This window comes from Neovison vison, chromosome 12 (genome assembly GCF_020171115.1).
Source record: "Neovison vison isolate M4711 chromosome 12, ASM_NN_V1, whole genome shotgun sequence".
In the NCBI taxonomy this organism is placed as follows: Eukaryota; Metazoa; Chordata; class Mammalia; order Carnivora; family Mustelidae; genus Neogale; species Neogale vison.
Genome location: NC_058102.1, coordinates 134,767,664 through 134,782,114, shown reverse-complemented (window position 1 = coordinate 134,782,114; position 14,451 = coordinate 134,767,664). Strand labels below are relative to the sequence as shown.

Here is a 14,451-nt window from a genome sequence, read left to right as displayed (position 1 = left end):
CACTCGTGTTCAACATAGTGGTGGGTATTATAGAGGGCACGGCTTGCATGGAGCACTGGTGTGGTGAAAAAATAATGAATACTGTTTTTCTGAAAATAAATAAATTGGAAAAAAAAAAGAAGTCCTAGGATGGAACTAGAGCGTATCATGCTTAGCGAAATAAGTCAAGCAGAGAAAGACAACTATCATATGATCTCCCTGATATGAGGAAGTGGTGATGCAACATGGGGGCTTAAGTGGGTAGGAGAAGAATCCATGAAACAAGACGGGATAGGGAGGGAGACAAACCATAAGTGACTCTTAATCTCAGAAACAAACTGTGGGCTGCTGGGGGGAGGGGGGTTGGGAGTAGGGGGGTAGGGTTATGGACATTGGGCAGAGTATGTGCTTTAGCGTAAATTGGAAGGGGAGGTGAACCATGAGCGACTATGGACTCTGAAAAACAATCTGAGGGGTTTGAAGTGGGGGGGTGGGAGGTTGGGGTACCAGGTGGTGGGTATTGCAGAGGGCACGGCTTGCATGGAGCACTGGGTGTGGTGAAAAATAATGAATACTGTTTTTCTGAAAATAAATGAATTGGAAAAAAAAGACACACACACACACAAAAAGAAGTCCTAGCAACAGCAATCAGACAACAAAGAGAAATAAAAGGTATCCAAATTGGCAGTGAAGGAGTCAAACCCTCTCTCTTCGCAGATGACATGATACTTTATATGGAAAACCCAAAAGGCTCCATCATCAAACTACTAGAACTCATACAGCAATTCAGTAATGTGGCAGGATACAAAGACAATGTACAGAAAAACAGTGGCTTTCTTATACACTGACAATGAAAATACAGAGAGGGAAATTAGAGAATCGATTCCATTTAATATAGCACGAAGAAACATAAGATACCTAGGAATAAACCTAACCAACGAGGTAAAGGATCTGTCCTCAAGGGACTACAGACACTCATGAAAGAAATCAAAGAAGACACAAAAAGATGGAAGACCATTCCATGCTCTTGGATCGGAAGAATAAACATTGTTAAAACGTCTATACTGCCTAGAGCAATCTATACGTGGAATGCCATTCCGATCTAAACCCCACCAGTATTTTTCAAAGACCTGGAGCAAATAATCCTAAAAATTTGTATGGATGGAATCAGAAGAGACCCTGAATCGCTAAGGAAATGTTGAAAAACAAAACCAATACTGGGGGCATCAAGTTACCGGATTCCAAGCTTTACTACAAAGCTGTGATCACCAAGACAGCATGGTACTCGCATAGAAACAGACACATAGACCAGTGGAACAGAGTAGAGAGCCCAGCTATGGACCCTCAACACTATGGTCAAATAATCTTCGAAAAAACAGGGGAAAAGACAGTCTCTTCCATAAATGGTGCTGGGAAAACTGGACAGCTATACGTAGGAGAATGAAACTCGACCATTCTCTTACACCATACACAAAGATAAACTCAAAATGGATAAAAGAAAATCAACGTGAGACAGGAACCCATCACAATCCTAGAGAAGAACATAGGCAGTAAATTCTTCGATTATCAGCCACAGCAACTTCTTTCAAGATATGTCTCCTGGAGATGCGACAAGGGAGGTTAAGGGGGTAGGAGAAGAATAAATGAAACAAGATGGGATTGGGAGGGAGACAAACAATAAATGACTCTTAATCTCACAAAACAAACTGAGGGTTGCTGGGGGGAGGGGGATTGGGAGAAGGTGGGTGGGGTTATGGACATTGGGGAAGGTATGTGCTATGCTGAGTGCTGTGAAGTGTGTAAACCTGGCGATTCACAGACCTGTACCCCTGTGGATATAAATATCATATTATAGGATTATAAAAATATAAAAATTTTAAAAAAATGATATGTCTCCAAAGGCAAAAGAAACAAATGCAAAAATGAACTTTTGGGACTTCTTCAAGATTTGCTCTTCTTTTAAAAGAATTGAGCTAGGGGCGCCTGGATGGCTCAGTGGGTTAAAGCTTCTGCCTTCAGCTCAGGTCATGATCCCAGGATCCTGGGATCGAGCCCCACGACAGGCTCTCTGCTCCGCAGGGAGCCTGCTTCCTCCCCTCTCTCTCTCTGCCTACTTGTGATTTCTCTCTCTGCCAAGTAAATAAAATCTTTTAAAATAAATAAATAAAGAAATAAATAAATAAAAGATTTCAGCTAAAGCTTACATGTTTCTTAAGCTCTTTTTCTTAGGCTTGTAAATATCTTTTGTTCAAACATAGATATCTGCAATAACATCTACCTTCTTTATGTCAGAACAGTCACTGAAGGTTCCCCAAAGAAATTAAATAAATAAATAAATAAATAAATAAATAAAGAGACTTCAGAAGAAGAATGCTTTGAGCATTTCAAATATTTTAGTGGACTTCTTTACACCGTTACATTTGCATTGTAAAATTTACCTGATTGGGATTCTTTAATTTCCTCCATTTCTCTGGGCCGATTAGGAATACAATATTTCCCCTCCACAGCAGGCTGAATGGGCATTGAAACAATATGATTAAGACATAATGGACATTTCATGCAACCGGTAGTTAAAACCTCAAAATAAAAATGTAAGTTTTACCTTCACGTAGGAATATTTTCCTGGAGAAGCTAAAAAGCAAAAGGGTCATATAGTTAACTCTCTGTACATATAGAGGCCAACAAACATTCATGCACTGAGTACTAAGCTGAATCCTCGTGGCTGGCTCAGATTACAAATGGGTTTGGGGGTGTTTCTGCAGACAGGAAGGTGGGTTGGGCAGAAGAACAATTTCTAAGGAGAGGAACAAATCGTGACCCTGAGCGGACAAACGTGAAAGCCACTGGTAGAATGCTACACCACATCCTTAAGGCAGCACAGCAGAATCACTTACACCATTGGACTCTAAGTATATATGACCTTCTTCAATTTGTCCTGTAATGTAGGAGTACAGAGTGCTGATGATAGGTCCACTGAATGCATAATTGACTTTTCATCAAGCAAAGACTTATGAACTGATCATCTAGAATATACACTTGTGGGATAAGGGTTACTAAAAGTACTCATTTTGTCCATCCCCATGTGGGCTACTTATATGCCTACATTTCCTGTATCCTCTAGTTTAGGCAACTTAAAGTTTCTGGGTTTTGGTTTGTTTGTTTGTTTAATTTTATTTATTTCTTTGTCACACACAGAGAGAGAGCACAAGTAGGCAAACAGGAAGACAGAGAGGGAGGGGGAAGCAGGCTCCCTGCTGAGCAGAGAGCCTGATGCGGGGCTCGATCCCAGGACCCCGTGACCATGACCCGAGCTGGACGCAGAGGCTTTAACCCACTGAGCCACCCAGGTGTCCCCATCTTAAAGTTTCTTGATCCACTCATGCAAGAAGGTATATAAAACACATCTAAGAAATAATGTACAATAAGCTGTCAATAGGGAAATATGACTATCAAAATGGAAGAACTCTATTTAGTTGCCACAGAATACTTAGGCACTGAAAATCTTTTGTATTTCAAAATCAGTGTCATACTTACAGATACTAACAATTTTAGCATGTAGGGATCCAACCCCATAAGTACTTTTGCTTGCAAAAGTACTTTGATTTGTTAGACAATGTCAGGGTTTTTTTCTTAATTTTTTATTTCTTTTCAGAGTAACAGTATTCATTGTTTTTGCACCACACCCAGTGCTCCATGCAATCCGTGCCCTCTCTAATACCCACCACCTGGTACCCCCCAACCTCCCACCCCCCTGCCCCTTCAAAACCCTCAGATTGTTTTTCAGAGAGTTTGTTATTCATCGTCTCTCATGGTTCACCTCCCCTTCCTATTTCCCTCATCTCCCTTCTCCACTCCATTTCCCCTTGTCCTCCATGTTATTTGTTATGCTCCACAACTAAGTGAAACCATAGGACATTTGACACTCTCTGCTTGACTTATTTCACTCAGCATAATCTCTTCCAGTCCCGTCCATGTTGCTGCAAAAGGTGGGTATTCATCCTTTCTGATGGAGGCATAATACTCCATAGTGTATATGGACCACATCTTCCTTATCCATTCGTCCGTTGAAGGGCATCTTGGTTCTTTCCACAGTTTGGCGACCGTGGCCATTGCTGCTATAAACATTGGGGTACACATGGCCTTCTGTTCACTACATCTGTATCTTTGGGGTAAATACCCAGTAGCGGAACTGCAGGGTCATAGGGAAGCTCTATTTGTAATTTCTTGAGGAATCTCCACACTGTTCTCCAAAGTGGCTGCACCCACTTGCATTCCCACAAACAGTGGAAGAGGGTCCCCCTTTCTCCACCTCCTCTCCAACATACGTTGTTTCCTATCTTGCTAATTTTGGCCATTCTAACTTGTGTAAGTTGGTATCTCGATGTGGTTTTAATTTGCATCTCCCTGATGGCTAGTGATGATGAACATTTTTGCATGTGTCTGATAGCCATTTGTATGTCTTCATTGGAAAAGGGTCTGTTCATATTTTCTGCCCATTTTTTATATTACAGCATGGTACTGGCATAATAACAGACACATAGACCAGTGGAACAGAGTAGAGAGCCCTTATATGGACCCTCAACAATATGGTCAAATAATCTTCCACAAAACAGGTAAAAATATACATTGAAATAAAGACAGTCTCTTAAATAAATGGTGCTGGGAAATCTGGACAGCTACAAGTAGAATAATGAAACTTGACCATTCTCTTACCGTACACAAAGATAAACTCAAAATGGATAAAAGACCTCAACATGAGACAGGAATCCATCAGAATCCTAGAGGAGTACATAGGCAGTAACCTCTTCGATATCAGCCACAGCAATTTCTTTCAAGATATGTTTCCAAGGGCAAAGGAAACAAAAGTGAAAATGAACTTTTGGGACTTCATCAAGATCAAAAGCTTTTGCACGCAAAGTAAACAGTCAACAAAACAGAGAGGCAACCACGGAATGGGAGAAGATATTTGCAAATGACCGTACAGGCAAAAGGTCGATATCCAGGATCTATATAACTCCTCAAACTCAACCCACACAAACAGACAATCATATAAAAAAATGGGTAGAAGATATGAACAGACAATGTCAGTTTTTAAAGGGTTTTTCAATCAGCAATAATATCAATAAATTACCTATGTTAATAAAATAAAAAGCTATAGCTTCCATATCTCATTTAAATAATGAATATTAATCAAACATATATCTTTGGTGTCCAGTAGACTGGAGGAAGATGAATACGTGGCTATGATTTACCCCATGTCTAGCACTCCATCTGCTTTCAGTTTTCTCTGTAGAGCTGCTATGATTTAATCTGTTTAGTGCAAATACCCTCAAGCCATCTCAAGTGAATTCTCTGGAGTTTCCTCATCAACTCCAAAATTTCCCAGCTAATGTGTCCTTCTTTTTTCCCTCATTCCTGTCACTATCCCTCTTCTTCAAAAGTAATTCTGGGGGCACCTGGGTGGAACAGCGGATTGGCCATCCAGCTGTTGATTTCGGCTCAAGTCATGATGGCACCGTCTTGGGATTGAACCCCGCATCAGGCTCTAGTCTCAGAAGTGAACCTGTTTGAGGCATCTCTCTCCCTCTCCCTTTGCCTGTCCCCCTAATCACTCACTGTCTCTCTCATTCTCTCTCCCTAAAATAAAGAAAGAAAGAAATCTTTAAAACAGAGTTATTTCTGGATCTATGGTCTTGATCGTTCTGCTTTTACACCCATTTTACTAGGGTTTATCTTCACCGCTTCTTTCCTCTTTATTTAGCCCTAGTATCTCACATCTATAACCTCTCTGTGTCTCCTTGCTCCCCTCTAGCTAAAAGCATGCTCACAAATAAAAACAAAATAATGCTTTTCCTTGATCCCATGGTGTCTTGAACTATCCACTGGCCCTTCCAGACTTCTCTACAGAAACCCCTTGCTACAGAGCACATGACACAGGGACCACAGACATTGGCATCACCTGAGAGGTCAGAATGCAGAATCCCAAACCTGCTGCTCACAATCTGCATTTTTAGCAAGGTCTCTGATTACTAAAGTTGGAGAAATTCTAGTCCATACTGTGTCTGCTACCACATTTCTTTACCTTAACTTCACCTTCTAGAAGCAAGACTTATGTGCATCACTATCAATTCTTTGAAACTGGAAATGTCTTAAAAGTCGTAAGCATGGGGGCTTAAGTGGGTAGGAGAAGAGTCCATGAAACAAGATGGGATAGGGAGGGAGACAAACCATAAGTGACTCTTAATCTCATGAAACAAACTGTGGGTTGCTGGGGGGAGGGAGGTTGGGAGAAGGGGGGTAGGGTTATGGACATTGGGGAGGGTATGTGCTTTTGGGTAAATTGGAAGGGGAGGTGAACCATGAGCGACTATGGACTCTGAAAAACAATCTGAGGGGTTTGAAGTGGCGGGGGGGTGGGAGGTTGGGGTACCAGGTGGTGGGTATTCTAGAGGGCACGGCTTGCATGGAGCACTGGGTGTGGTGAAAAAATAATGAATACTGTTTTTCTGAAAATAAATAAATTGGAAAAAAAAGGACACACACACACAAAAAAGAAGCCCTAGCAACAGCAATCAGACAACAAAGAGAAAGAAATGGTATCCAAATTGGCAGTGAAGGAGTCAAAAACTCTCTCTCTTCGCAGATGACATGATACACTATATGGAAAACCAAAAAGGCTCCATCATCAAGCTACTAGAACTCATACGGCAATTCAGTAACGTGGCAGGATACAAAGACAATGTACAGAAAACAGTGGCTTTCTTATACACTGACAATGAAAATACAGAGAGGGAAATTAGAGAATCGATTCCATTTAATATAGCACCAAGAAACATAAGATACCTGGGAATAAACCTAACCAACGAGGTAAAGGATCTGTCCTCATGGGACTACAGAACACTCATGAAAGAAATCGAAGAAGACACAAAAAGATGGAAGACCATTCCATGCTTTTGGATCGGAAGAATAAACATTGTTAAAACGTCTATACTGCCTAGAGCAATCTATACTTGGAATGCCATTCCGATCTAAACCCCACCAGTATTTTTCAAAGACCTGGAGCAAATAATCTTAAAAATTTGTATGGATGGAATCAGAAGAGACCCTGAATCACTAAGGAAATGTTGAAAAAAAAAACCAATACTGGGGGCATCAAGTTACCAGATTCCAAGCTTTACTACAAAGCTGTGATCACCAAGACAGCATGGTACTCGCATAGAAACAGACACATAGACCAGTGGAACAGAGTAGAGAGCCCAGCTATGGACCCTCAACTCTATGGTCAAATAATCTTTGAAAAAACAGGGGAAAATATACCGTGGAAAAAAGACAGTCTCTTCCATAAATGGTGCTGGGAAAACTGGACAGCTATATGTAGAAAAAAGAAACTCGACCATTCTCTTACACCATACACAAAGATAAACTCAAAATGGATAAAAGAACCTCAATGTGAGACAGGAATCCATCACAATCCTAGAGGAGAAGATAGGCAGTAACCTCTTCGATATCAGCCACAGCAACGTCTTTCAAGATATGTCTCCTGGAGATGCAACAAGGGGGGTTAAGGGGGTAGGAGAAGAATAAATGAAACAAGATGGGATTGGGAGGGAGACAAACAATAAATGACTCTTAATCTCACAAAACAAACTGAGGGTTGCTGGGGGGAGGGGGGCTGGGAGAAGGTGGGTGGGGTTATGGACATTGGGGAGGGTATGTGCTATGCTGAGTGCTGTGAAGTGTATAAACCTGGCGATTCACAGACCTGTACCTCTGTGCATAAAAATATCATATTATACGATTATAAAAAACAAAAATTAAAAAAATGATATGTCTCCAAAGACAAAGGAAATAAATGCAAAAATGAACTTTTGGGACTTCTTCAAGATTTGCTCTTCCTTTTAAAAGAATTGAGCTAGGGGTGCCTGGATGGCTCAGTGTGTTAAAGCTTCTGCCTTCAGCTCAGGTCATGATCCCAGGGTCCTGGGATCGAGCCCCACGACAGGCTCTCTGCTCCGCAGGGAGCCTGCTTCCTCCCCCCCCCTCTCTCTGCCTACTTGTGATTTCTCTCTCTGTCAAATAAATAAAATCTTTTTAAATAGATAAATAAATAAATAAATAAATAAATAAAAGATTTCAGCTAAAGCGTACATGTTTCTTAAGCTCTTTTTCTTAGGCTTGTAAATATCTTTTGTTCAAACATAGATATCTGCAATAACATCTACCTTCTTTATGTCAGAACAGTCACTGAAGGTTCCCCAAAGAAATTAAATAAATAAATAAATAAATAAATAAAGAGACTTCAGAAGAAGAATGCTTTGAGCATTTCAAATATTTTAGTGGACTTCTTTACACCGTTACATTTGTATTGTAAAATTTACCTGATTGGGATTCTTTAATTTCCTCCATTTCTCTGGGCCGATTAGGAATACAATATTTCCCCTCCACAGCAGGCTGAATGGGCATTGAAACAATATGATTAAGACATAATGGACATTTCATGCAACCTGTAGTTAAAACCTCAAAATAAAAATGTAAGTTTTACCTTCACGTAGGAATATTTTCCTGGAGAAGCTAAAAAGCAAAAGGGTCATATAGTTAACTCTCTGTACATATAGAAGCCAACAAACATTCATGCACTGAGTACTAAGCTGAATCCTCGTGGCTGGCTCAGATTACAAATGGGTTTGGGGGTGTTTCTGCAGACAGGAAGGTGGGTTGGGCAGAAGAACAATTTCTAAGGAGAGGAACAAATCGTGACCCTGAGCGGACAAACGTGAAAGCCACTGGTAGAATGCTACACCACATCCTTAAGGCAGCACAGCAGAATCACTTACACCATTGGACTCTAACTAAGTATGACCATCTTCAATTTGTCCTGTAATGTAAGAGTACAGAGTGCTGATGATAGGTCCACTGAATGCGTAATTGGACTTTTCATCAAGCAAAGCCTTAGGAAATGATCAGCTTGGATACATACTTCTGGGATCACAGTTACTAAAAGTACTCATTTTTGTCCATACCCACGTGGGCTACCGGTATACCTACATTCCCTGTATCCAGTAGTGTAGCCACCTTAAAGTTTCTTCATACACTTATGCAAGAAGGTGTATAAAACACATACAAGAAATAAGGTACAATAGCTGTAAGTATGGAAATATGACTATGTATATGGAACAAAATCTATTTAATGGCCACAGAAATCTTATGTACTGAAAATCTTTTGTCACTGTCATACTTATTGATAAAAACAATTTTAGCATTCAGGGAACCAACCCTATAATTTCTCTTGATTCCAAACGTAGTTTGATTTGGTAGATCATGTCAGTCTTTCAAGGGTTTTTGGAAACAGCTATCATATAAAAAAATTACCTATCTTAAAAAAAAAGTCACAGATTGCTTATCTCACTTGAGTAATGAAGAGCGACGTAGCCCGTACCTTTGACGTCCAATAGACCTGGGGAGGATGAATACGTGGCTATGATCTACCCCATGTCTAGCACTCCATCTGCTTTCAGTATTCTTTGTGGAGCAGCTGTGATTTAATCTGCTCTACTGCAAATACCCTCGAACCATCTAAAGTGAATTCTCTGCAGTTTCCTCCTCAACTCCAAAACTCCACAGCTAGCGTGCCTGTCCCTTTCCCCTTGTTCCCATCACTATCCCCCTTCTTCAGAGGAATTCCTGGGGGCGCCTGGGTGGAGCAACGGATTGGGCATCCAGCTCTTGAGTTCGGCTCACGTGGCAATGGCACGGTCCTCACAAAAAGCCTCGCATCCGGCTCCAGGTCAGAAGGGACCCTTCACTATGCCCTTCAAAAGTAATTTCTGGGAGTGCCCGGATGGAATAGCGGATTGAGCATCTGGCTCTTGATTTCGACTTAGGTCACGAGGGCAGGGTCCTCAGACTGAACCCGGCATCGAGCTCCAGGCTCAGAAGTGAGCCTGTTTGAGGAATCTCTCTCCCTCTGCCTTTGCCCCTCCCCAGATCTTTCTCTGTCTCTCTCTTTCTGGCTCCCTAAAACAAGTAAAGAAAATAAATCCAAATAAAAGACTTATGTGTGAGTCTATGGCCTTGATTAATCTGCCTTTACACCCTCTTTATTAGGGACTATCTCCACCACTTCTTTTCTCTGTATTTAGCACTAGTACCTTACATCTATAACCTCTCTTTCTGCATCTCCTTGCTCCCCTCTAGCTGAAAACATGCTTACAAATAAAAAGAAAATAATGTTTTCCTTCATCCTGTGGTGTCTCGAGGTATCCAGTGGCCTTTCCAGGTGTCTGTAGGTGGAAGTCTGCACCCTTGCGGTGGAGCACATGACCCAAGGACCACTGGCATTCGCATCACCTGACAGGTCAGAATGCAGGATCCCAGACCTGTGGTCATACTGTTCATTATTTTTTGAAAGATTTTACTTATTTATTTGACAGACAGAGATCTCAAGTAGTCAGAGAGGCAGGCAGAGAGAGAGGTGGAAGCAGGCTCCCTGCGGAGCAGAGAGCCAGATGCGGGGCTCAATCCCAGGATCCTGAGATCATGACCTGAGCCCAAGGCAGAGGCTTAACCCACTGAGCCACACACGCGCCCCTCACCATGTGCATTTCTAACAAGGTCTCCGATGATACAGTAAAATTGGAGAAATTCTGGCCCATACTGAGCCACTGCCACATTCTGTTACCTTAACTTCACCTTCTAGAGCAAGCCTCACGTTCGTCACTATCAATTCTTCAAAACTGGAAATGTCTTAAAAGTCATTAACTTTCTAAGCTTCCCTGATTCCCGCGAACGGACCCTGCTCCCTTTCTCCTTCCAATTCTCTTACTTTGCACTCAATGATACTACTTAGGAAGTACCACCGTTTTATAAGCCATTAAGACACACACACTTACTGCTGATCAGGACATAGCTCTGCAAAATCTGCCACGCCAGTCCTTAATGTTTGCCCACCTGTGAGGAAAGCAGGAAGCGGGGGAAAATTTGGGTACACTACTCTGACAGATCACTTGATATTATTCCTGCATATCAAATAGTCTGCTCCTCCTCCTTAAAGAACTGACCTAAAGCTTACATGGTTTAACAGCTCTTTTTCTTAGGCTTGTAAATATCTTTTGTTCTCACATGGATATCAGCAATAACCTCTCCCTTATATATGTCCAATCCTTCACTTAAACTTGGTCAAGAAAATTAATCATAATCCAGAAGAAGAAGACTGTGAGCATTTTAAATATTGAAATGTACTTCTTTCCATTGTTATATTCCTATGGTAAAATTTACCTGATTTGGATGTTTGTGTTTCCTCCATTTCTCCTCCTTTCTTAGGACCAGAATGTTTCTCCTCGACAGGAGGCTGCAGAGGTATTGAAACAATAGGATTAGTACGTAGTGTACATTTCATACAATCTGTAGTTAACGATTCAAAATAAAAATATAAGTTTTACCTTCAACAAAGAATATTCTCCCGGAGACTCTGAAACGCAAAAGGGACATATAGTTAATTATATGCACCTATGAAAAACAGCTACATTATCATGCAGTTAGTACTAAGATGAATCCTCATGCCTGGCTGTGGACACATTAGGTTTTCTTTTTTTTTTTTTTTTTTTTTTTTGTTGTTGTTGTTTTTGGATACAAAGCTTTATTATTTTTTTTAATTTTTTCCCCAATTTATTTATTTTCAGAAAAACAGTATTCATTATTTTTTCACCACACCCAGTGCTCCATGCAAGCCATGCCCTCCACAATACCCACCACCCGGTACCCCAACCTCCCACCCCCCCGCCACTTCAAACCCCTCAGATTGTTTTTCAGAGTCCATAGTCTCTCATGGTTCACCTCCCCTTCCAATTTACCCAAATTCCCTACTCCTCTCTAACGCCCCTTGTCCTCCATGCTATTGGTTATGCTCCACATTAGGTTTTCATTTTCTCTTTCTAGAGATAGGAAGGAGGCTTAGGACAGTGACAAGACAGAAATATGAACCCATTGTAAGTATTGAACAAAATAACAGAAGATATGGCCCAAAAAACATGCAGTTAGGATTTCGAAAGTCAGATGATGTTTCAAAGGAGCATAACTAATGGAGAAGACTGCACATATACCAATGTGAACATGCTGACTGATGGGGAGAAAAGCAACTTTTAATGAGAGGAATAAATAATGACCCTGAGAGGACAAATATGAAAGCCAATGGTAGAATGCTACATCACATCCTTAGTGCAGTACAGCAGAATCCTTTTTATCATTATACGACAAGCATTAACCACGTTCTTCCGTTTGCCCTGTAATTTAGGCAGTCCACGTTTGCAAGGATAGCTCAACTGAAGGCATGATTGAGTTTTCATCAGAGAGAGCATTATGAATTGATTGCCTTGGATATACACTTGTGAGATAAGGGTTACTAAAAGTACTCATTTTGTCCATCCCCATGTGGGCTACTGGTATGCCTACATTTCCTGTATCCTCTAGTTTAGCCAACTTAAAGTTTCTGTTTTTTGGTTTGTTGGTTTGTTTAATTTTATTTATTTCTTTGTCACACAGAGAGAGAGAGCACAAGTAGGCAAACAGGCAGACAGAGAGGGAGGGGGAAGCAGGCTCCCTGCTGAGCAGAGAGCCCGATGCGGGGCTCGATCCCAGGACCCCGAGACCATGACCCAAGCTGAACGCAGAGGCTTTAACCCACTGAGCCACCCAGGTGTCCCCATCTTAAAGTTTCTTGGTCCACTCATGCAAGAAGGTATATAAAACACATCTAAGAAATAATGTACAATAAGTTTTCAATAGGGAAATATGACTATCAAAATGGAAGAACTCTATTTAGTTGCCACAGAATACTTAGGCACTGAAAATCTTTTGTATTTCAGAATTAGTGTCATACTTACTGATACTAACAATTTTAGCATGTAAGGAACCAACCCTATAAGTACATTTGGTGACAATGTCAGGGTTTTTTTCCTTAATTTTTTATTTCTTTTCAGGTTAACAGTATTCATTGTTTTGGCACCACACCCAGTGCTCCATGCAATCCGTGCCCTCTCTAATACCCACCACCTGGTTCCCCCAACCTCCCACCCCCCTGCCCCTTCAAAACCCTCAGATTGTTTTTCAGAGAGTTTCTTATTCATCGTCTCTCACGGTTCACCTCCCCTTCCTATTTCCCTCATCTCCCTTCTCCACTCCATCTCCCCTTTTCCTCCACGTTATTTGTTATGCTCCACAACTAAGTGAAACCATACGATAATTGACTCTCTCTGCTTGACTTATTTCACTCAGCATAATCTCTTCCAGTCCCATCCATGTTGCTGCAAAAGGTGGGTATTCATCCTTTCTGATGGAGGCATAATACTCCATAGTGTATATGGACCACATCTTCCTTATCCATTCATCCGTTGAAGGGCATCTTGGTTCTTTCCACAGTTTGGCGACCGTAGCCATTGCCCCTATAAACACTGGGGTACACATGGCCCTTCTGTTCACTACATCTGTATCTTTGGGGTAAATACCCAGTAGCGCAACTGCAGGGTCATAGGGAAGCTCTATTTTTAATTTCTTGAGGAATCTCCGCACTGTTCTCCAAAGTGGCTGCACCCACTTGCATTCCCACCAACAGTGGAAGAGGGTTCCCCTTTCTTCACCTCCTCTCCAACACACGTTGTTTCCTATCTTGCTAATTTTGGCCATTCTAACTGGTGAAAGGTCGTATCTCAATGTGGTTTTAATTTGCATCTCTCTGATGGCTAGTGATGATGAACATGAGCAATCTATACTTGGAATGCCATTCCGATCTAAACCCCACCAGTATTTTTCAAAGACCTGGAGCAAATAATCCTAAAAATTTGTATGGATGGAATCAGAAGAGACCCTGAATCGCTAAGGAAATGTTGAAAAACAAAACCAATACTGGGGGCATCAAGTTACCGGATTCCAAGCTTTACTACAAAGCTGTGATCACCAAGACAGCATGGTACTTGCATAGAAACAGACACATAGACCAGTGGAACAGAGTAGAGAGCCCAGCTATGGACCCTCAACACTATGGTCAAATAATCTTCGAAAAAACAGGGGAAAAGACAGTCTCTTCCATAAATGGTGCTGGGAAAACTGGACAGCTATATGTAGAAAAAAGAAACTCGACCATTCTCTTACACCATATACAAAGATAAACTCAAAATGGATAAAAGAAAATCAACGTGAGACAGGAACCCATCACAATCCTAGAGAAGAACATAGGCAGTAAACTCTTCGATTATCAGCCACAGCAACTTCTTTCGAGATATGTCTCCTGGAGATGCAACAAGGGAGGTTAAGGGGGTAGGAGAAGAATAAATGAAACAAGATGGGATTGGGAGGGAGACAAACCATAAATGACTCTTAATCTCACAAAACAAACTGAGGGTTGCTGGGGGGAGGGGGGTTGGGAGAAGGTGGGTGGGGTTATGGACATTGGGGAGGGTATGTGCTATGCTGAGTGCTGTG

General features: G+C 41.4%; 1 protein-coding gene across 1 annotated transcript in view; it reads right to left on the bottom strand.

The window, feature by feature from the left end:
• The window catches only part of LOC122891185 (ankyrin repeat domain-containing protein 26-like), a 131,626-nt gene that overhangs the window by 84,813 nt on the left and 32,362 nt on the right, over positions 1–14,451 (bottom strand). Inside the window, exons 11-16 of the mRNA XM_044226676.1 lie at positions 11,418–11,446; positions 11,254–11,326; positions 8,522–8,550; positions 8,358–8,430; positions 2,582–2,610; positions 2,418–2,490 (exon numbers count right to left, since the gene is read on the bottom strand). Coding sequence (XP_044082611.1) covers positions 2,418–2,490; positions 2,582–2,610; positions 8,358–8,430; positions 8,522–8,550; positions 11,254–11,326; positions 11,418–11,446 — 306 coding nt within the window. The remainder of the gene's footprint in view (positions 1–2,417; positions 2,491–2,581; positions 2,611–8,357; positions 8,431–8,521; positions 8,551–11,253; positions 11,327–11,417; positions 11,447–14,451) is intronic.